General features: G+C 40.1%; 1 protein-coding gene across 4 annotated transcripts in view; it reads left to right on the top strand.

The window, feature by feature from the left end:
* LOC135482389 (FMRFamide receptor-like) overlaps nucleotides 1-23,825 on the top strand; it is a 50,345-nt gene extending 26,520 nt beyond the window's left edge. For 2 of the 4 annotated variants that reach the window (XM_064762345.1, XM_064762347.1), the window contains one exon: nucleotides 21,639-23,825. In XM_064762345.1, coding sequence (XP_064618415.1) covers nucleotides 21,705-22,913 — 1,209 coding nt within the window. In that variant the 5' untranslated portion in view covers nucleotides 21,639-21,704 and the 3' untranslated portion in view covers nucleotides 22,914-23,825. The other 2 variants (XM_064762344.1, XM_064762346.1) reach the window with 2 other exon arrangements.
* The last annotated feature ends 1,144 nt before the right edge of the window (nucleotides 23,826-24,969 follow it).

Raw genomic sequence — 24,969 nt, 5'->3', positions numbered from 1 at the left:
TTACACATATAATCATTTACATGTGATCTATATACTTATTTTGGTAAGTTTTGTTCTACATAACCTTTATCACGTTCCGAAGGTATTATTCATTCATACATAAAGGAATCAAAAAAATTATTTGATCTTGGAATTAGCGTAACTTGTCCAAAAATAAATAATATTTTAAAATATTAATCCCATAATTATCGATTATTTCGAGCAACTGTGTTATATGTTCAATACGCCTTAACGGGACAAAAGTTTGAAATCGCACTGCCCTTAGTCTTGTATTGATTTCTTGAATGCAAAGCCGATAGTAATGTACATTTATCACATGTGAGTAGGTTTGTACTTTTTCAAAAACAGACTTTATGTACATAGATCTAGTTAAACATACTAGGAGTGCTGTTTCGACATGCTTGAGGTTTGTTCTGTTGGAAAAAAGTATTTTAAACGCGATCCGCCTCTGTGTTTATGCTAAGTGTAAACTAAATTATACTTAATAACACCTCGAATATTCACAGACAGTATTTTCACATATAAAAAACGTAATTATGAAGATTAGAAAAACCTCGAAGAGGAACAAATGCTTTTTACTTCGAATCTCAATTGTTCTTTTCGACTTCCTTTATCTAATTGACAGATTACCGACTTGCCCCTTGACTTAACAATAATAACGGGATAATGAGACAAATTGCTCGACAAAGGAACATAAATAAATTAGCAAGTCAAGTCATGTAGAGTGAAAAAGATATGCCAGCAAAGTGGATGAAGGCTGACAGAAAAGTATGCAGGCAATAAAAGGCCTATAAATGGCCAGCAGTAAGTGTTCTGTTTGACAGAATGGCATTGACAATGTAGACTATGTCAATTCTTCACTCAATAGATTAACCTGCTGTGATTAAAGACTAACTGGACGAAAAGCGCTGTGGTACATCTTTTTTGTTCCCTCCAGTGTGTCATTCTGTTGCTAGCTTTTTTCGATGAAAACAAGCAATGCAGTCGCTTGCAGCCTCTATGCAGTCGCAGTCGCTTGCACTCTCTATGCAGTCGTTTGTCATTCACATCTCAGCATTTTAATTACAACGAAAACCGTATTTCTGAAAACCTTTATTAAGCTAGTGGCATATATATGGCAAAAAAATGGAATTCAAAGAGTTGTATATATGTCAGCTGTGATCAGAAGGATTTATCTTTTACTCGAAGTATTGATTTGTTGCCTGCTGCCTGTGGAATATAAATAGATTCATTTCTATTGATGTGCACGTTCCTCACACTCTAGATTGTTATTTTCGGTTTGAAAGCAATTGCGACATCTTTGTGCAGTAGTAAAAATGGAAGAAGTTTGCATGGAAGAAGTTGACTGTACTTCCGGTCTTTTTACCGGGAGTGTTTGAAGTATATTTACCGTAATCAAGGTTCTTCACTTATTCAAGATTTGTCAAATGGCGATTGTATATATTTCAATGGTTTACAATTAATGAAATATAGGGCCTGTATTATATGGACAGTTATACGGTGTTTCGGCATCTGAATATTAGGCGAGAGCTTCTTTTGTGAGCAGTTACTATGAACTTTTAAGAGTTCGCACTCAGTAAACGTTGGCTTTGTGTTTGAAGATATTTGGTTAAGCCCCATATAGGCCTAGTTGTTTTGCCTCCTCTAGTGTTTCAAATGTATTCATCCTTCACCTTCACAACGAACTGCACCTTCGTCCAGGAAGACAAGTTGGCAGAAGTATTTGAATTAATACCTAATACACGCTAACACGACGAAGCAAGAATCCTACCAAGGTGTAAAATCTCTTTGCATACTTTATTCCTCTGTAGAGTAGAGAAATAAACCTGATAATACCCAAACGTTTAGCGATGTGCCTAATTTAAGCGGATTGTCAGATGTCTACTAGACTACAATCAGGGCAATATGCACCAAGGTCACGTTATTGATTATTTCTACCATAATTAAACTACCATGTCGTAACCAGATCACTTTACAGTTAGATATTAAGTAGAACAGCTGGTGAATGATCGCCATGTGGACGTTTATCGTTATTTCATTTCAATTTGAAATTCCGTCTGTGCCGTTACGTATTCTGGATTGACTCGTCTCAGAAAACGCTCCATCTAGAATTCCAATCTATATCTAGTACACAGTTGCTAACAGTACGCCTATTTTTTACGTCATGTTTAGACACAATTTGAATTTAATACGTCTCCGCGACATGACAACAATTCAACAAGAACTACACAATTACATGTACCGAACATTTTAGCGTTGTTTGGAATTGTAATTATGTCGATATATTTTTCCACGCAAAGGAAATTATTTTTAAATGCATTATTTAGTTTTATTTGACATGTTTGTTTTAATCATTTTGCTACAGAGCTTTTGTTTATGACTTTTGCTTGGTTTTCGGTGTTTACTTGGAGAGTATACATCGCATTTATATATCGAGTGCATACAACCGGTAAACTGTGGGTCAAAAAAATATTAGTTTATTTGTCATCTTCGCATTCGATGATATTGATTTGCCCGCCTAAATTATCCTGTGCTTGATAGTCAGTGCAACATTCCACGTCATTGCTGTCTTATAAAGCATTAAGTGTATCGAGTGAGCTAAAACTGTGCCAATCTCGCCTTGAGCAAGAGTAAAGACACCTTTCAATTTTACTTTTACAGCGAGCATTGATGGTTGATCCTGTTGGAATTTCTAATTTGAGACTTGAACCCCCTGTTAATTACCGACAAAAACCCGCATAAATCCCTTCCCGAGTGGGATAAGTGCTGCAGCTAATGGAACCCTCAACAGGAACTCTCTCGACCAATCATTATATTTGAATTGAATTTTTAACTGTCTGTTTGGCTTTTCTTGGCCTTGGCGCTGGTCTTATATTGCCTTAACTTGATTCTGTTGTCCGGCCTGAAAAGAATTGTTCATTGTGCTGGTAACAAGATCCGATATAGTTCACATTTTCCCCTTGTGTCTAGTGAGTGCGATCTACTCTGTTCAAACCATCACAGAAAGCTATATAGTATGATCTCCCACTCAAACCAAACCTCATTTATACGGGCTTTGCGTCCGGAATATGGTTTCTTACGTAAGTAAGCCTAACGCATTCTTCAGATCTATTTATCGACATATCCCCTACTGGAAAACAATATTTCCTTTTAAGCTAAACCTTAAAAGTTATGCACACAGCCTTTTGGTTATCGACAGTGCAAAAGATTTTAATTTTCATATGCTAAGTGAAGATATACATCGCAAAATTTTAGTGAATACTGAGTAAGGTTGCAAAGGAATATTCACATGTGTATAGTAAATATTGGTTTGCTTTTGATATTGACAGGAATTGTCTGTAGGATGAGGTGAAATAGATATAGATAGTCATTATTGTGACCCATCGATCATTTCTGATAGCGAAATGAGACAAAGTGATAGTGAAGACAAAATAAATGGCAAGTTTCCGCTTAGGGAACTTTCCATCATGACAAATAAGCTTCTCTGGTTTTATGTTCTCTACGCCCAGTGCCGACGACTGACACAGACAATTACACAAGAAGAAAATATAAAAATGATGTCAAAGTCAGATGAAAGAGCTTCAAAACTTATTTACAAATATGGTGCTCAGAAAGGTTTTTCGATTTCCTTTTTCAAGAGAAAAGGATGTTTGAAAATATGTTTGTGAGGTGGGTGTTTGGGATCATATTCATTCGTCGTTGCATAACAATGTTCTAAATAAAGATGTGATGCATGTGAAATAAATTTGTTTGAATGTAAATTTGTTATTTATATCCAAGCATATGCAATAAATCTAAAGTATGATAATATTTATATTTGTATTAAAAATAGAAATATGACAAAAATCCAGGTTGAAAACATTTGTTAGATGAAAAGAAGCTAACCGTTCAACGTACTGAACCACCCAGATGAACGCTTCTTGTATGCTGGCAAAATCGGTGTGGAATGTGTTATACAGATCTCTCCTTCTTCTTCCAGAAGGGCTGGTTTGGTATTCAGGAATTTTGACATATTAGTCTTTCCACCCGACATAAACATCCAGCCTCCCGTTTACTATTGGGTGGAGAAAACCGCTGTCAGGATAAACAGTCCATGGTAGAAGAGCCGCGCTGGGTGATCGATAGATGTATACAAGAGAGAAACCTTTGCGGAGGTGGACTGGGAGTGCTGTGCCCAGGTGGGAGAAGTTGAACAAGCGGGTGTAAGCTTTAACAATAGCCGCCAACCGCAAACTTCAACACAGTCGTTCAAGCAACATATCTCACCAAATGTGACTGACAGGCGGAAAAGTGACAAACCCGCTGTATTGCTAAGCAAGATAAAGACTGTCAATGATAAGCCTGTAGTTCACCACAAGCACATGATCAGTGAACTTCTAGCATTCCTCGAATCCCATGTGCTGAGTATGTGGGGTTATTGCAGCACTCTGTTTACGAATTGGCCACAATTTTCTCTGAGCAGTGACCCACTATCCGCTAATACTTAAAATTACAGGTGGTATAGAGCTTAGGTTAAATCATATCAGCTGACTGCGGTAACACGATCTATACATGTTTTTATGTTATATTTACGTTCTGCAGTAACGTATAAAGACTACATAGCATCATGAGATAGCCGTATATATAGCAACGGCCTATCAAGTTAAACAGATTGCATCAGAACCCTACTCAAAGAGACCTACCCTCATCTTCTACATGGCTGAATGATTTACTTAACGCCACATCCTCAATATTTCAATCACGTCAAAAGATTGACGGTTCCTTACCACCTGCCATAACCTTGAATCTTCCATCCTACCTCCTTTTGAACCGCGATTTCCATTGATCTGATGCTAAAGGGCAATACGTATTTTCCGACGTCCGAGTGCAAAATGACGTCACTGCTTTACAGCATGGCAGTGATGAGCGCCAAGCGAGGCAGCAACAGGTACCAATTTCTAACGGCGTTGGTATGACACGACCCGGGTTTGATTCCAGATCTTCAAAGCGGACGCTCCAGATGACAATGCAGAGGAAAATTAAATTAAACAAAGGAACAGCAAACTGTATATGTACATGTATCTTCAGAATTTTACATTGAAAAAAAAAACATATTCTGCACAACTTGGAGTGATTAGTTTTAACAGGGAATGGAGAATTCATTAAGTGCCAGTCCACACCCACGTCAAGTGGGTGGTGAATACATGAGAGCGTGAACTCCATTTCATCTTTACCGGCAGCGATTGCACAGCTTCGGGGCGGTAGATCCACGGTCAATCCTGGGTCGAGTCACACCTAAGGCCTTAAAAGAGGAAGTTGAAACTTCCTCGCTTGGCGTTTAGTATGAAGGGGATAGTGCAACGACTGGTTGAAACTTAATCAGTATAATTCCTCGGTCGGGGCGCCTTACTTGTCTTCGGTGCATGCACTCCAAGGATTCCTTCGTCGTCATACAACTGAAAAATTGTTAAGTACAACGTTAAATTCCGAGCACTCACTCCATTTCATCTTTTGGTGACTTATGAAAGACCATGTCTACACTTTTTATTACTACCGCTATTTATGAACAGAAAAAGGCATGGCTTAGTTCGTCAACTTTGAATCAGCTACTCGTTTGGTAAAGTACCATAATGGTTAGACTTGAGATTGAATGGCGTGAACATGCCAACGGTTCAGTTTGAAATACGCTCATTTAACTGGGAGTAACCGATATGTTTCCCTCAAAGGAAGGTATCTGAGTGCTAAGCATTTGGGTTTATTCAGCGCGGAAATTCCTCTGTCGTACCCCCGGGAAAACTGCGGCGTATGCACAAAATTGAAATATCGGAAGCCAAATCTCATTTGGCGTATTATTGCTTAGATCACCAGCATTCGCTTCTCCTGAATGAAGACCCCCATCCTGATAATCAAAATCATTCCTCTATTGAACATTTGCACCTATTTCTTCAGTAATTAGTCGCTCTCTATAGCTGTTAATTAAGAGTTGTCGTATAACGGTAGTGTCGATTTAAGGTGCTAAATGCCCAACACCTGTTTCTGTCCTTAAAGTCTCTATCCTCCCCTGATGGACTGACAAATCTCTTTTGTTCTCGACGGCTGGTCAGTCGAGGCTAGAGGAACTAAAGCTTTCGGGTGAACACTGCAAGGCTGAGGAGAACTACCGAGTAGAATGAGCTTGTCAGGCCGCGTCCACAATGCTACAGAATCCAAGTCTATAGTGCCTCTACAACTTCCGTATACGGTTTGCCTTGTCTCAGGACAACCATTTTGTACTTGATCAGGTAAGCCCGGCTATATCAGTATAAGCGATAGCGTTCGCTTGTCTAGCATTTCTCCGCTCTGTTTCCAATGAATTCATTGGCATTTTTGCTGTACCCAGGAGTATTTCACGCGTTGTGTATAATTGCTGTATATCGCAGACACGATCGTAACATTTGTATGTTGTTTTTAAGTGTAAAACATGTACCGAATGTGACCCATGCAAGAACTTCTCACCAACGCCATCGCTGTGGGTTCAACTCCACCTCATACTGGCTTCGTCCTCGGCCGTACATGGGGAGGTCTGCCAGCAATCCGACAATTGTCTTGTGTTCCCCCGTGTTCTGCCTGGGTTCCTCCCACCATAATGCTGGCCGCCCTCGTATAGGTGAAATATTCTTGAGAACGGCGGAAAACATCAATCAGATAAATAATTCAAATGTATCAAATGCATGAAATGAAATACATTTCTTACGTTACGGCTGTGGGTTGAAATCCACATATCAATAATCACACAGTTATTCGTGCGCTCTCATTTAATGAGGAACATATAAGACTACCGAATAAGCCTGTAATCATATCAAAAACTGTTTACACACGTTGAAGATGGCAAATGCTCAGGTCACGTATAACTTGACAAATCTCACGGGATCTTTCCAAGTGGTGCCTCTCAGTCCCGCGATGATTGGGAAAATAGGGTTAGAATAAGGGCCTTTCGATCTATCTATTTATCGTGATCAGGTCGAGTGACGTTTGGGAAAAATTAACGATCCATTCTCTAGATCGTGCACCGAAGACCAATGTACGACTGAATCCTAATTAATTAATAATTGAATGTGTCGACCCAATGTACCAGTTTCGCCAAACTTTGGCAAACGCACACGGAATACAAAGCACATGTTCTCTCGTTAACTTGTTCAAATCATTTTTCCATTTTACTAAGGATAGCATTCTTGTTTTCTACAAGACAAAAGTGGTATTCGTATATTCAAATCTCACTACGTTGAGGTTGGATTCTAGCCTGTTGGAGCCTCTGAACAGAGTCACTGGGCTAACAAATTGTGGATCAGATTACTAAGATCGACGTATTATAAGAAGAAAAGAATAACTGTCTTAATTATCCATTATATCATCAGGTACCAGTCACAGTTAAAAACAACTATAATTACGAGTTTTTCAAATAGCAAACTTGCTTTACCATGATCACAAGAAGAGCAGTCTACCCTTTCAGACAGCTACATGTAATTAAACGATTAAATATTGAAACCGGAGTTTAATTAGACACTATGCTTTCAAGGTGGTGTTTTTAATCCAGTTAGAATAACGGTTCATTAAAACCACGCTGATATTAAAGCTTCCATTGTGAATATATGTAAATGAACTTCATCTAAAACTACCCTATGTTAAAACCTTTATTCTATGGAATTTAAAAGTGCCTGTATACTTCTTACGAAAATATGTTTCTCGAGTTGCACATGTTTTCTACATTTTATTCATGGATAATGGAACAGTTTTCATAGCTTTATTTCTGAAATCTGAAACTAATCGGCTGCATAATGCTAAAGATAGCTGACCTCATGTGGCGCGGTCCAAAGACGGTTAACGATAATACGGAGCTAATCAGCGGCCGTGTGTAATAAACACATCCTCCACCAGGTGCTACGTGTTCCTCGTGTTTACTTGAGAATAAACAAGAGTCGCTGAGAAGTCTTGATTACTGACTAATCGCGTCAAACAAGATGCTGTGTACAAAACCAGGCTGCAGATGGCCATAGAATGTATCGACTGTATGCACACTTTAAATCCGCTCCATTTTCTCAGATCGTAACGCTTTCCAGATGAAATGACATAAAGGTAGTATAGATCCTACATGGTATACTCAGGAATACAAGATGAAAGCAAATAGTAATGTTACCATGCCGCGTAACGTTGCCAAAGGCTCATTCCATCTCAATAAAGCATTCCCAAAGTCAAATTTGCAATGCAGTTGAACCAAGTGCACAAGCGCTAATGAACTGTGTATATGTACGGCTGTGACAGAACAGAATTGTAAACTTAGGCCGTCAACTTTAACCCGCTCATTTAATAGGTACATCATTGTAAACTTAATAATAGTGACATATGTATGTGTGTGTGGGAGGGGAACGGGAGTGGGGAGGGGGAGGGGCCAGGTATTTCTATTTACACGTATCATGGATCAACCGAGTTTAGTGAGAGTGCCTTCTTATATTCATACTGGCATTGCCTTTTCCAGGTCAGCTCATATTGTTATTTTAAGATTGTGTTGACAGCATTCAGCTGCCATGGGTTAAACCTAAGCATAACTCTCTTAATAAGCAAGCAATGTTGTGCATCGTGGCAAGTACGTATCACGGCTGCCACATTCTTCATGTGTATAGTGTACGGAAGTAAAATCATAGGTCTTCGTGTTTCGTATTGTTAACTCTGCCCAGTCTTTAAAAGACGGTTATGTGTTACAAAATTGTATACAAAAAATTTGGTCAGTACTTGTGGCATAAAAAAGAGACAGTATTCCCAAGTTTTCCACTGGCTTTCAATTTACGTTCCAGTATAAAATGTTTATCGCCGTGATACAATGTCGTGTTTACATGGCTAAGTGTTTCCATGTCATTCATTTGCCTACAAAACATCTAAACCATGAAAAACAGATGTTATCTAGCTGTTATGTTCATTGTTTGACAATTGAAATAACTTTTTGTAAAGCTATTGGTGTATTTGATCGTTGTTTAATGTTAGATTCAAGGAAAGTTTTTTAAGAAGAATCAGAAAAATCATCAATGGCTGTCCTTGTTTCTAGAGTTATGCCAAGTGAAAATGAAACATACGAGTTGATAGCGAACATTAAGTGTAATTGACAAAACATTATCTCATATTCTTGGAGACCGGTTTATTGAGTGCCTGCTGTTTTTGAATCCCCTGAAGCAAGTGTGATTATTACTTGCAGTTAGTTTACGTAACAGATCACGGAAAAAAGCAGTGACTCACCTATGTTACATAGATTTGAATAAACGATTATGCTATTGTCACTCCAACAGGATCTTCAGAAAGGTATCGCCTTACAGATTATTTTATGTTCCCATCTATACTTCCTCACGCTGGCTTTCTCTCTGGTCGCAAGTGGGAAAGTCTGGCAATAACCTGCGGATGGTCGTGGGTTTGCCCCGCGATCCGCCGTTGTATAAGTCAAATATTCTTAAGTACTGCGTAAAGCACAAATCAGATACGGTAAATAAATAAATATACCTTCTCCTATATTCCACAGTTCCACAGTGGCCTCCATCTGTCTTTCTATCAGCGAAAATCTTCTTCTGTTTAAGGAAAGCGGGTAACGAAACTATTTTTGATAGATGATAGAACAGTAGATTCACGTAAATATTTGTTATAGCCACATACTCATCATTGACAACCATTGTAATGTGCCTTGCCATGTGTATCCAAGCTCAAGTTTTCATGATAACACATTAAACATGTATTCATATAATGCCGCGTCGACAGGCAATATTTAAAAGAAAACGTCATCAGAAATTCTCCCCATCAACCCTTATCTTGAAATGTGTGGCTAACTTTTACTAGGTCGTGACAGAAGCAGTGATGGCAGGATATGTTATCGTTGCTTGCGGCTCAGTTATTTTAAACAACCTTACTGACTCGTAGAGTAGCCATTCAGTCATAACACCAGTATTGTTTTACTTTTGCCATTTTATTACGTATTGCATTGTTATAAATTGGTAGTCAAATACGCACTGAACCAAGGCTTGTTTTGGAAAGAGAAGTTAACCACTTAAAAGTTAAGCGTATGTTCAGTAAGTGAAAATCAAACGCTATTAGTAACCTACAGTTGGTAAACGGGCAGCTTGGAGTTAAAATTCGACCGACTATCTGCTAGTGCAGTATTTATAGATGTATGCAGAGCGTGTGCAGACAAAGGCTTAGAGTAAAGTCACCATAATGTGGAACACGGCTCAATAATTCGTCAATAATTGTCAGAGTAAAAAACGGACATTTCAAGAGTAACACGTTAATACACGAAGCTATCGTTCGACTATTAATGCCTGACCGTGCTTGCGCATAACTTTACGTCCTTCCGCTCTTTCCGTCTCCCTTACAGTAATTTCCTATTAAAAGCCCGGTAAAATGATGCTGTGTTAGATATTTGTTTAACTTAACAATCTCGGAGATTTGGGAACGGCATTTGTTATAAGGTGTATTCTGTTTGGCTGTATCACATAGGCTTATGTGGTATGTTGTTAATGAACACAATGATGACCGCCCTTCCTGATTCATTGCGCCCGTAAGATTACACCGACAAAAAATTTGCTAATTGATGACGAGTGCTCCCCGTGGACGTAAGCCTAGTGTGCAGGCAGCTCCGAGCCCTGTCAGCGCCTGCATGATGATCGGGCCGCTCGACCAGTCTGACGGTAGGAAGCAGTCGTCAGTGTGAGCGAAGCGCACGCCGCAGCCTGGATGTAAACCTGTTGGGCTGAGCAAGTCTTCTCGAGTCCGCCATGTAAGCAAAAGGCTGATGACAGGTGAGTTTTGTTCCTCAACAGGTGCTTTGCTGGCACAGCTTGGATTCTGATTTCCTCCTTCACTCTTCTCGGTTCAGATCAACATGGTAACATTTTTCCAGAGGGTTGTTTAGTTAGCATTAATCAGATGCCTTAGCGATGGCTTGAAAACCATGTCATATGCGAGTTTTTGCTTTGTCCTTCTTAATTTCTTCCAGGATAAATTATCTATGTGCGTTGGCGCTAGTTATTCTTGTCTTACTGACCATCTATTACACCGGGTGTTAGAAGCTGTCATGTACGCTTTACGCGCTCTGTCGCTCTCTTGTTATTGAAAATGTACCACTGGCTGAGTGTGATCTGTTGACCACACTATTTAAGCACTTTGTTTCCAACCAACGTGATACTATATTAGAGGTATTAACATCTGGTGAGCCATGAATCTCAGACAGTAGCATGCTATCTGCACTCTGAGAATTGCCTCAGGCGTTGGCAAATAACGATAATTTAAGGATGATACAGAGCTAAATTCTTAGAGGAGACAAGACAATATCTTTCTAGATGTTGAAATTTCTGAGAGATTACTTTAATTATTTTCTGATCTCATACGCCCTCCTAATTACTTCTGGGCTTTCTGTCGATTAACTGCAATAATACTAGGTTATCCACCCTCTGGTACCTTGGTTTTGGCGATTAAGCAGCAAATTGTTACCGCTTGCATCAATGTTCTGCTCGGCTAGTCCGGATCTACCATCTCAAACTTTACCGTCACGTCAGACCTTGCCTTCAAAGAGACCCCGTGCCTAATAGCTATTGATAGTTTAGCTTTACATTAGTCTGGAGGCAGCCTATTGTCTGTTATTGACAAATTACTGGTCGCGGTTCCGCTTGCCATGAGCCTTCCTGAACGAACAGAAAGGAGACGAGCGTGTATCGACAGCAATCGTGTGCTACTTTAATCCGAGATCCTCATCCTTTGCCGAGAAGCCATAGCAGGTATTGAGCGCACGCGCAGACAACGGTAATTTTGCTTCGAAATGTCCGAGGGTGTTTGCTTAGCGCCCACACTTCAGAAATACTGTAGCTTCAATGATGTTGTCATGGCCGCGGATTAATTGTGCCCAGCATTTAAGAAGTATGCCATCGAGAAGAATCCGCCGTCTGGGCATGTTTGGGTAAGTTTGACCGAAGCTAAACCCTTCTGGTAAACGAAACCTTATGTTTCATAACTGTTTATTTCGCTTGTAGTGCCCTTTAAGTACTTCTACTAGGCTCAACGTATCCCGTTTGCATTTTGTCTATGGAATTGATTGCACTCTAAAACCAGCACAGTTTCTTTGGTAAGGAATTAGACATCTGACGGACATGAAATGTAAGGTTAACATTCCACAGGGATGATGGCGAATTTTGAAAAATTAAAGCCCTGGTCAGTGACATCAGGACAAGTTCTGATTTTTTGTTTCTCATATATTACGAGATACGACAAACTACAAGAATTCGAACAACATTGCTCGAGAGGACAAAACGTACTGAAATAAACATTGAAGGAAAATCTCTGAGTGAGGCCCAAAACAATTAAGTTGGAATGTGACCAAGGATTTACCGTTTAAAGTCAAGTAGCCAGATGCTTGGAGGCGGTGTTAAGTTTTACCTGTTCTGTTCTGGTCATGCGCAATCTATTAGGAGCTGATTTAGCACCAGCTGGAAAGAAATCCAAGAGAAAAAATTACGTTTTTCAGTTTGTTGGAATAATACAGCGGGAAAGTAATAAGAGATTGCCAAGGTTTGCCTTGAAATGAGTCACTGGCGTTGTCAATGTAAGTTCTGTCGACAGACATTATTTATGGAGATCTTCTCAGTTGGGTACCGCCACTTGACCTTAATGGGATTGCAGACACCTAGTCGAATAGCACCTCGACTTGAACCTGGCATACTTATCAGGTGATTTTATGGTGTTGACGCTATAGCCGTCGCCCGGCTTGAGAAACGCTGTGCTCTGTTTGCCCATTGTTATCACCAGATCTATTGTCTTCCCTTAGCTTTGGTTAAGCGCCATCACTAAGTAAGGCTGTTCCTTGAGCATCGGGTTAGGGGGATAGATTATGAGTACAGGTTTGTGGACAATTAAGACGAGAATCTATAATGCGTATAAAAGTACTGGACATGTCAGATAGCCTCATTCTAACAACCTAGTACGTCGTCCACTATTTACACAACAGAAGAGCATATAAGGCATCGTGACGCTTATGAAACACATGATTTGGTTTGCGTCGATTTGAGCAGATGTTAAGACTCATATTGATCGCCCCTTATGAAAATGTTAACCGAGATTAGCTGTTGAAATTCTGCCTTTCTCTTCCACCGTCTCGGGTCCAGCTAATTATGACAAGGCTTGTCCATCTCACATTCTATCCTTTAATGTGATGTAACAAACCCACACGGAGGTCAGTTGTCAAGACAGGAATAGTAAGCACCTGTGGCAAATTCCATCCTTCTTTTAATAATTTGTAGAATAACCATTTTTTACAGCGACACTGTCCATTTTTATGATATTTGACGCTTACTTTATTAGGAAAATTACAAGACCCAAAAGGTTGAATTTGTATTTCTTCCTTCCAGTTCAACTTTCTTGACTTTTTCAACAACCAGGCCTTTGCTCAGATTCTTTAAAAAGCGATGGCTTCAATTGAACAACAAAGGGGTGTGTTCAAATCCAGCTATCGCCGGTTCCGCTGCATCGTGAGGTTAGGTAGTTTAAATGTCTATTAGGAATGGTGGTGGTTTATTCTGCATGGGTGCTACATTTCTTCCACACATAGATCTGAACCGCTGTGGTATGAGTAAAACAAATTATTGATATAGTAGCTTAAATCAATAAAAAATATACAAGCACAACTGCACAATAGCAATGACAATCTTGTACTTGGGTCCCTTGATGAGTGAATGAGTCTAAATTTTAAAGATTGTTAACAACTGAAATGTCATTAAACTTGACCGACGGACCAATGCATCGATAGACAAACAAACATAACAATAGATCCACAGAACTGCTTAGTTTCAGTTAAAAATTATAGTGAAAAATGTGAACATAGCACCCAGAATGTGAGATGAACTATGTGGTGATCGTATCTACATCGCCTGGGACTCAACACGCAAAAGATCCATTTTTTAATCTGCAAAATTGGGGTTTACGTAGTGCTCAAGAATATTTCATACATGCAACGTCGATCATTTCTATGGGTGCATGAATGAAATATGTTGCACGTTGTTCTGTGATACCGCTACGAGGAATACAAACACAAATAACCAGTAAATATGTCCTCATATGCAATTTTAGTGTTATTGTTTACAGCTATGAACTACATACAAAATCTAACCAAGGGACATCGATTGTCTCTTGCCGATATCTGTGACAATTGTCCAATGCCTTTCTGGTACGGCCAAAGTTTGTATTTGTGATCTAGCATGCGACATTCTTTGAAAAGACTGCGTTTTTAACAATATGTTGTGATTACCTACATTTAGACTACACGAGATATACAGTGTAGGCCTAAAGTCGTCTGAATAATGACTATCATCTTTAACATAACCGAACATCAGAAAACATCACAGCACTCGTCACAAACGTAGTTATCATTTTTAATACAAACATCTAAGAAAACAAATAAAGAAACCCTAGGGAGAGAGTAAAACGTGTTTCTTTAACAGCGTGAGAGTCTGTATGTTACACTTGTCCTTTAGACGACAGACTCCGGTTGATGATTTGCATCAGTTGAAATAAAAACCTTATCGGCTACGGACATAACTCCGCACTTTATAGTTAACCAGTGACATTATCTGACGTAGACATTTTGAAAGTGTGCCGTGAAAAGAAAACAGGCAATCTCACTTCCAGATCAAGCCTAATGCACTGGTCTTAGCTTTATTGTTTATTGTCACCTACGAGTTTTTCTTTAGTTCTTTGACGATGGATATTTTTCCTTTCCTAGAAATCAGAAAAGAAACTGAGCATGGGCAGTTTTGTCAGGCGTGCAGATAGTCTCATGTTCTGACTGAACCGATTAATTCTCAACAAAGAATTATCTGAAAACTATCTTAGCTGTTGTATTTATTCCTTGCAAGTACTCAATGGGTGATATATCTTGCATTAATCATTCTTGTTTTTACTGTTCTGTGGGAAATGTAGCATTCATGAATGGCGAACATTGGTTCCTTTGCATGAATGGGTCGGTCTTGCATTATAAGCAGTGTAGCAGTGGATAGCTGAACTCATCATTTCTGTGTTAATGAAATGCCGTTTTAAATATCCTTTGTGTAATACGCATATAAGCTTATAAGATTTATGTGTCATGTCGGCTGCAAAGATTATCTGGCAATCGTTGAAGAGTGCAGGTGAATGATAGCGGGAAGAAAAGAACAACAAAAAATCACAAATAATATGAAGAATTATCAAGACTTTGACAAGACATTTTGCACTTTCTGTTGATGATTGTTTTAGCGAATAGCAATGGACCCCATGCTTATAGTATCAGTATACTGTCCTACATTTTTGACTCCAGTGGACATCCCCGAAAATGAAAACACGTCATTTTGGCCCTTTTTTGACGAAGCAGTCGTAGTATGCGCATGACAACGCCCACAGGCACCAAGACATACATCACCATGGTAAATGTGCTTGGCGCGACGTTACGATAACTTTGTAAAACGGGGCCTCTAGTCGCATAGTACAAGTCTACTATTATAACCGAACTAATTCTCTTATTTCCACGATGAGCACAAGCAAAATGGCCCGTTGCAAGCTTAGATTTAATAATACTCCAGTTGAATAGCTGCACGAGTGAGACTTTGTGGGGATAATAGCCCTGTGCGTCGCGAATCGCAGACCGTCAGATAGGTGTAATGTCCAAATAAACTGACAGAAAATGTGTTCTGTGCGCTGCTCGCTTGCCGGGGGTACTTACATATGCATCTTTACACCAACCAATTGACCATTAGCCAGATAATGTTGTTAAACTGCATTGTGAGTATATTAATTATTTACGAATGAATTATTTTAGCCATTTTCTGAACACAATTCTTGATGCTGTGACAACATTACTAGACTCTGGACGGCTTGGTCTCGTGTCATTATTAAATTACAAGGCTGGTAAATCTCTGGAGTAAAAGTCTGACCGACAACCGGGCTTTTTTCAGCTCCAGATTATGTCGCACACGTTGGGGCTTTCTAATTGTATATACATGAATGCCTGTTAACGTTTCACAACATTTGAATGTGTACACTGATATATTACATTACTGGAGGCCTGAAACATGCTATTAGCTCTGCAAAAGCAATAATTACGTATTTATTTGATAGATGAGGTTTTCTCGCAGGATTGCAAAAAAAATAATCCATATGAGTACGTGTAGTATTTCTAAACACGTCTGATGACCATAGTTTCTAAAGATGTTTTGTAAGTTATATGCGCTGTTACCTTTGGCCATTACAATTGTGTCTTGTTTTCTGTTTATATAGTACGTTTATAAATATTACATAAGCTGTGATCGTGAGAAGTTAGAAACCATGCCTTGAAATTCCCGAAAAGCAGAGCGCATGCTTATGTCGTGGATTTTATCGATGTGGCAGATATTGTTAAAGCAACGGCTTGTGTTTAGTTACCTATTTAGCTGACGATCGTTGCTCTGACATAGAGGATGGCGATTTCTATAAACGGCAGCAGTGTGTATGCTCCTAACGTTATGTTCCCTGACAGATGGGGACGTTTTAGTGCCTCTCGCTATTCTATATTCATTATTATTCAAGGATATGCCACACAAATGGAACCATGAGACGTTCAAATCGCTTCAGTTCATCATCAGAAATGGCCTGTTTCCTCAAGGTCTGTCTTTCCCCTGAGTTCCTTTTATCGAAATCGTGAGTGGCATGTTCAAGTCAAACTGTATGAAACCTTAACATCCAAACAGTCGAGTTCTGAAGACCCCTAAAGTTTTCAACTCACGAGTATATAGGCCTAAGGAAGGGACTTTACAGCTCAGCACAGTTTGCATGGAAACTCCCTGTGTTTGCTGAACGCCGCTTCCCTGTCAACTTTCAATGGTAGGTTTTCCGTTATCTCTATTCAACATTGTCGCCATGGGAAATAGTTACCTTTCGTTGGCAAACATTGTGAAACTGGCCAGTAATTGCCTGATCAATGAATTTGTGTTAGGATATATTTTCTGATATACCTTTTACCAAACGCTGATTACCGTACTAATAATCACACTGTGAGCTTGCTGGATATTCTCAGTGATACTAGGTTTTATTATTAATGTGCAAAATGATACGAATAGCATTTGCTTACATTTGTTTAGCGGTATGAAATCGGCTAAGAGTCAAAGGAAAAGGTCAGAAGAAGACAAATTTCTTGTCGCCTATAAAATTTGTCCCAAAAGTGTTTGCGTCGAGGGAAATAAATGTCATAAAATTTATTACAAGTTTACAAGTTTTGTTGCTGAAACATCTGTCTTAATTGGTTTCGTGGATGATTCAGATTGAAGATTGATTCAGATGGAAGGCCAGATTGTCCCATTTGACCAGTCCTTTCTTGCTTAATTCTCAAGCGTAATTATGCATGAATTAAATTTATTATCATGATTCATAGTTTGACCGCAGATTTAAGATGAATTATTTGTGACGCCAGAGGTGGACCAGTTTATCTGAACTGTGGACTATTGACCAGTTTTAACATGTAGGAGAATAATATTACCTATATCTGTTCACTTATATCACTCCTTCAGGTCTGTTCACTCATACCACTCCTTCAGGTCTGTTCACTCATACCACTCCTTCAGGTCTGTTCACTCATACCGCTCCTTCAGGTCTGTTCACTTATACCGCTCCTTCAGGTCTGTTCACTCATACCGCTCCTTCAGGTCTGTTCACTTATACCACTCCTTCAGGTCTGTTCACTCATACCGCTCCTTCAGGTCTGTTCACTTATATCACTCCTTCAGGTCTGTTCACTCATACCACTCCTTCAGGTCTGTTCACTCATACCGCTCCTTCAGGTCTGTTCACTTATACCGCTCCTTCAGGTCTGTTCACTCATACCGCTCCTTCAGGTCTGTTCACTCATACCACTCCTTCAGGTCTGTTCACTCATACCACTCCTTCAGGTCTGTTCACTCATACCGCTCCTTCAGGTCTGTTCACTTATACCGCTCCTTCAGGTCTGTTCACTCATACCGCTCCTTCAGGTCTGTTCACTTATACCACTCCTTCAGGTCTGTTCACTCATACCGCTCCTTCAGGTCTGTTCACTTATATCACTCCTTCAGGTCTGTTCACTCATACCACTCCTTCAGGTCTGTTCACTCATACCGCTCCTTCAGGTCTGTTCACTTATACCGCTCCTTCAGGTCTGTTCACTCATACCGCTCCTTCAGGTCTGTTCACTTATACCACTCCTTCAGGTCTGTTCACTCATACCGCTCCTTCAGGTCTGTTCACTTATATCACTCCTTCAGGTCTGTTCACTCATACCGCTCCTTCAGGTCTGTTCACTCATACCACTCCTTCAGGTCTGTTCACTTATACCGCTCCTTCAGGTCTGTTCACTCATCCTACGCCTTCAGGTCTGTTCACTCATACCACTCATTAAGGTCTGTTCACTCATACCACTTCTTAAAGCCTGTTCACTCATACCACTCCTTAAAGTCTGTTCACTCATACCACGCCTTCAGATCTGTTCACTCATCCTACGCCTTCAGGTCTGTTCACTCATACCACTTCTTAAGGCCTGTTCACTCATACCACTCCTTAAGGTCGGTTCACTCATACCACTCCTTCAGGTCTGTTCACTCATACCACGCCTTAAGGTCTGTTTACTCATACATTATTTTCATCTGACTTCCTCTCCAGTACTGCGTGGCAATGTCTGACAGTGATCTGTGGATTGTCGTGGGTTTCCCGCGGGCTCTGCCTGGTTTCCACCCCCTCCCCCTCTCCCCTTCCCTCGCCATAATGCTGTTCGCCGTTGTATAAGTATAACTGAAATATTCTTGAGTGCGGTGTAAAACACCAATCAAACAAATAAATAAATAAAATCGCTTTCTTAGACAGTATTAAATGCTAAGAGGTTTAGTATTTTGCGTTGACCTTTAATGTCGCGTTCGTGCTTCGTCGGTCATCTTTCGACAATCTCTCCATGCAAGTGGCAGATCAGTGAGAATAGAGCTAGAGTCTAGTGCTGCTTAACCTACACGTCAAAAGAAAAACACTAGGCATAACGCCAAACCTGTACATGCCTTAAACTTGACCCGACTGGAAATTAAAGGTAGTTTTCTTAAGAGTCTGGCACTCTAACCTCCCGGCCATTATTGGATGATTACCTGATTGCTCCGGCATTGGGTATTTTGTTCCGTGAATAAGATGGTTTTAAGCTGAAATGTTCGCTTTGATGTTTCTTAAATGATTTAATTAGGCATTTTATACTCTTAAATAAGTTACTTAAATCACTATAATGAGAACTAATCAAAGACGCTCGTAGTGTGCATACGTTCACAGTGTTTATCGTTGAAAGATTTCTAGTAGAGAGCGGCCTTTAGATTATGCATGACGCAGATCTATGTAGCACGGGCTTCTGTGCCAACGTAGGGTGAGGCAATTGCCTGTTTATAAAGAAAAGCCTTTCGTCGCAGGTGGTCTTCTGATATGACAGACGCTCTACAGTGTCTGTCTGATGAAAAGCCAGAACATCTGCGCTGATCATTTCATCAAAATACTACGACGTATAGTCTGTTTACCAGCTATAGTCACGCGTTCTGTAAATGCCATCAAAACGCATCTGTTTGTCCAGGTTACCGACAATATCCCATATACTCGACGGTTTAGTTCATGGATTACATGTGGCAGTGATTGAAGACAAATGCATTGTCAGCGAAACTGTTGTGCTTGTTCCCAGTATTGCCTATACCAGACTGGCTGTTACGTTTTAATCAGTGGCTGTCGATTGCAGATGAGTTGCTGCACTGATCATGATCAGGTCATATCTGTGAGCATACTGCGTGAGAAATCGGTAGCTCAATGATGAAATAGTTGCCAAAATCGCTCCGCCAACCTTGAAATGATGCCAATAGTATTTAACAACTGGTCTCGAGATGTTTTGTATGCTATGTGGTTTATGCTTTTGAAAGGAAGCAACCCAAACACTTCCTTGACTGTAATGTTCACAATGGTTTAGCGATTCGCAAATCCAACCACTTAATTCTAAATGTGGCAGCAGTTCTAGTCCCTTCCATCCAAAGAGCCTTTAGAACAAATGCCATTCCACAGTTTGGGCTGTTTAAACATAAGCATTAAGTGTTCTTTCATGTCCAGAATACATTATATGATGCGCTGGTATCTAATGGAGTGAACGTAATAGTGTCTAGGGTCATCGGAAACAGGCCCGCCCCTGTACCTTCATGGGTAAAACATGCTTCATCTCGTTACCTTCAGTTCCGGAATTTCAGACCCATGGGATGGTACCTCTGGGGACGTCGGTGAATAGCCACTGTTGTTTGACCACTGCTGAAGACATTTTCTGACGGCGAATGGCCTTGACATCTAGATTGTTGTCTGGCATAACGTTACATGAGTTCGACCAAGTATCTGATTGACTGCTCTGAAGAGTATTCAATTAGCACAGGGGTGACACGAATAGCCGCATCTCTGTGTGTAAATGGCTAGTGTCATGTTGCGTTTACCCCTGTGCGGGGTTTCTACACTGTGTCCATAGATAGAGTTGGAAGCAATATTGAATCAGTTATGCATGTTTAAATAGACTTGTATTATTAGGTGTCTGTTTATTTATGTATGTACTCATACAGTATAAGCATTTATTTGCATACGCAGACATGTTTGCCTTTTTGCTACGGGAGTTGTATATGTATATTGCGTACGTGAAGTGGAATTCTTCGCCGTATACCTTTTAGATTCTTCTATGTTATATGAAGCGTATATGAATTACTTACGCCGCAAAGATTGATGAGGAGATATCATATCGTCACCATGCAATCCAGTGTCATACCTTCAAAACATTTCAAAATCTACTAATAACAATTTTTGTACAAACCTTCACATGAAATTATATGCTGGATATAGTTGGACATAACGCTGTTTTCCTAGAAATGATATAGCGTGGATGTACACCTAGAGCTATATCTGATGACGATTTTGTTTTTCTTTTGCTATGAAAAAATAGCTTAGGGCTTAGTCATTTGATAAAATCTGTGAATTCCTGATTTCCAACAAAAACATCAGCCCAAGGCTATTTTTTCTGACACAAAAATATAGATGAATGCAAAGCTTTCAGAGCTAATCTATTTACCACTGTTGTGACATGCCGCAACCTTCTTTTTTATGCCTCATGGCTGCGTTATTTGTTCACGGATAAATATGTATGGCATACATTCCTGGGGAGTCTATCTTCCCTTTGGGCAAGGTCTTGTGGATAGAAGAAATAAATCCATGACATTCATAATAAATATGTGGGCCAAAACACTATAAATTTGACAGCGTGCATTTTCACCGTCCATACATCAAGTTTTCAAAAGATTGTATACATTGTAAGTACACACAGTTTTACTGAGTTTATGATAGTCTACACACTTCTTTATATGTGTGAATGTCAGTCTATGTGCATTATTAAATGTATTGTGCCTCGGTTGATCCAGGCTTTCCATTGTCTTTGTAAGTTTAAGACAGATAAGTAAATCCAACTAGTGTTTATACATGTGAATTGATATTTAGCGAGGAAATCCATCGATTTAATGTTCAGACAAATATGGGATTTTCATTCACTTAACAGTACTTTAATCGTTTTCTCTTGGTTTGTCTCTTTTCAGATACTAACAACTAAGCAAATGAAAGACGACTGAGAAAGGGCGAGTTGCGAGACGACACACTGCACCATGGGTCAGTCTCCGTCAGGGAGACTCGTCTACGGTTATGAAAACCTCACGGACATGTGCTTTAACGATACAGAGGAGCCACCACGCTGCCCGTACCCTCTGTGCGCCGAAGATAGCAACAATTACGATGAGTACAAAGACTTCTACGAAATGGCTCAGTTCATCACGGGACTGATCTTTTACCCGGCCATCTGCTTCCCGGGTCTTGTGGGGAATATCCTTACCATTGTGGTCCTCAGCCAGAAGGGCATGAGGACGTCAACCAATGTGTATTTGCTCACGCTGGCTGTGTCAGATGCTTTAAAAATCATCAGTGATATCCATTATATTCTTGTCTCTATTCTCTTCAAAGTTGACATCAATGCCGGCAAAAAGGTTTACGCTTATCTCTACCCTTATCTTCATTACTTTTTCGGGAGTTCTGTGTGTGTGTCGTCATGGCTGACGGTGTCCGTGGCCGTAGAGAGATACATTATGGTGTGCCACGCTACACGAGCCAAGACTCTGTGCACGATATACAGAGCGCGAGTTGTTAGCGCCTCGGTGTTCGTTCTCATGATGCTTCTGACATTACCCTCTATCGTTCGATACGAGACAGTCACTTGTTTTGACCGAGGCTCAAACGACACGACGATGGATGTGTTCGTGACAGAGCTTTGGCAGAATGAGACTTTTGCGCGGAGTAACACCTGGGGACAAACGCTGCTTCGCTCCGTGATCCCGCTCGTCATCCTCGTGGTGCTCAATACTTGTATTATCAATTCCCTGCGGAAGACGCGGGCCAATCGCAGGATGGCGCAGAGGAATCGCATCACGGTGATGATGATTGCGGTGATCATAGTGTTTCTGGTCTGTATCACACCAGATGCAATCATGTCCACGGTGTTTGGCTACGGCTATCACGATTCCAACTACCTTGTAAAAGGCGTCCGCGAGATCACTGACACATTGCTTGGATTAAACGCCGCGCTTAATTTTGTAATCTATTGCTGTTTTAACACTGCGTTCAGACAGAACTTCATTGCGATGTGTTGCAAGTCGTGCGGAGCCCCTGGTGAGTATCGACTGGTGGATCAAGACCCTCACAGGAAGAAAAGCTCGGCACCTTCCACAAGGACAGTTTCCGACAAGGCCACGAACACCTCCGTGTCCAACGGCCTCAACAATCACTCGTGGAACAACAATAAAGTGCAGAGCAGTTCTGTGTAACAATCGACTGACAATGCTTCGTACCACCTTCTAATCTAGACCCGACTTGAACGGAGGCTGAGAGTGACAGCAAACAAGCCTTGTGGTTGTGGCGCATACTGAGACGCAGCTACACAGTCTGCTTCACTTTCTGAATGTCACTGGGTTCAAACATTCCAAAGTATTACTTGTTCGAGGCCTAACAGCTCCCCGTAGAACACGAAATAGTTTGTGAGTTTCACACTACGGAGAGGCTATTTTTTTTAAGGCTTCTGACGTTTCGCTAGCCACTGTGAGGATTGAAATCGATTAGACTGTGCTCACCACAGTTGTGGATTGCCTTTAATAGTAAGGAACTACGATTTGAAGAACTTGCTAAGCGTAGATGGGTAATCATTGTAAAGCAGGGTACCGTTCGTTAAGCACAGTTGTGTACATAAGTGATTGGGATCTTTCTCAGGTTGACGCGAAAGTCACGAGGTTCTTGTATGCAATAGAATTGTTAATTATTTGGTCGATGTAGGTCGCTAACCCGCGGTACAAGCCAGTCTGTATAAACAAGACAACCGACTAAACACTTCGTGATGGATACAGCATTGTTATAGGACGTAGAAAAAAAAGCTGTCAAGTGACGGCGATGGATACTGTTTTTGTTGCTTTTTATCAGTTTTTTGTCCCTATCTGTAATCATAAATGACTACGACAAAACTATCGTTTGCGATGGCTCGGGTATCTTAAATTCAGTTCGGCTGAATACATACCCTGGTCTGTTCAGTCATTGCCTTTATTTTGGGACCAGTATTTCTAATGTTCTGTAAATCATGTTAATAAGGCTGATGTTTCTATGGAAACGCCCTCTATTTCCTCTCGTGTCGTGTATACATGATGTATTATGAAATAAAGCATCGAAGCTGTTGCGTTCCACAACGTGTGTCTACGTGAAATTGTGTATGCGTTCTACCTAATTGTTGAAAAAACATTCATCAGTGATACGTTCTCGTTGTTTGGTTGCTGTGAATGTTGTAAGTGGAGATCAATACATTTGCCAGCAAGCTCTCCGAGCCCCTTTAAGGCCAGGAGACAATTGCCTTCCAACGATCCTTGCACCTATTTTTCACTCGTTATAAATGCAATACACGTGACATTATAACTACTTAACATCAAACGGCAGAAACACTCATTCCAAAAAATGGAAATAGTTTAGTTCACGTCAGCAAACACTGCGATAGTTTCTAACAGAAGTATGCCATGGTACAAATGACTTCAAGGTCCATACAGGTCAGTGATATATGTATATGTTTTCATCATTTGATTTCATGGTAACACAGAAAGAAATTTTTCCTAATAACACTAATTTACTGTTTACATCCCAACTGTGTCACCGTCTGGGCATTTCTTCAGATGCTACCACTAGATTTAGGCATGTCTCAAACAGAAGAATATGGCGGTCTGATAGAATCACCGAATTTCGGAGAGCTCCGGTCACGACTTCTGACATATACGGTATTTACGTCTCGTGTTGTCCAACTAAATATGTAAGGCAGTGAGATTGCATGACTGATAAATTAAGTACAACGTTAAACCCAAAGCACACATACATACATAGTGAGATGTTCCCTAGATATTCTGTGTTGTGACCGGATGACAAGACAAGACCTCGTGTATGCGACATAAAGTATGATTATAGAAATAAATACGTGCAAAGTATTAGGTACGGAAATAGGTACGGACGCTATCAGATTGTTATCCGGTGTGTAAATATCTGAAATTATGTGCAGATTATTTCAAATCTTAACCTACTTTTTCATATATTGGATGAAACGGGATATGTTGTGTGTGGTTACATGAATTGATGTGTGGGTTTAGATCTGGATGACTTCGGTCTTTAGTCCTTGTGCATTTTTTTATGAAAACATATCTGGTGTCTGACTGTGTAATGATGACTGAGTTAAAACTGGCAAGAAGTCACATGTTTTTATATAGTTTGAAATACGACACGATGATTTTCTATCTTTTACTGCTTGCTTTGGTCAAATACAAAAGATGTCAAAGGTTTGTTCATGAATTACCATACGGG

Source organism: Liolophura sinensis, chromosome 1 (assembly GCF_032854445.1).
Source record: "Liolophura sinensis isolate JHLJ2023 chromosome 1, CUHK_Ljap_v2, whole genome shotgun sequence".
Classification (NCBI taxonomy): domain Eukaryota; kingdom Metazoa; phylum Mollusca; class Polyplacophora; order Chitonida; family Chitonidae; genus Liolophura; species Liolophura sinensis.
The sequence above is the reverse complement of the archived record's forward strand: the minus strand, read 5'-3'. Positions and strand labels throughout refer to the sequence as shown.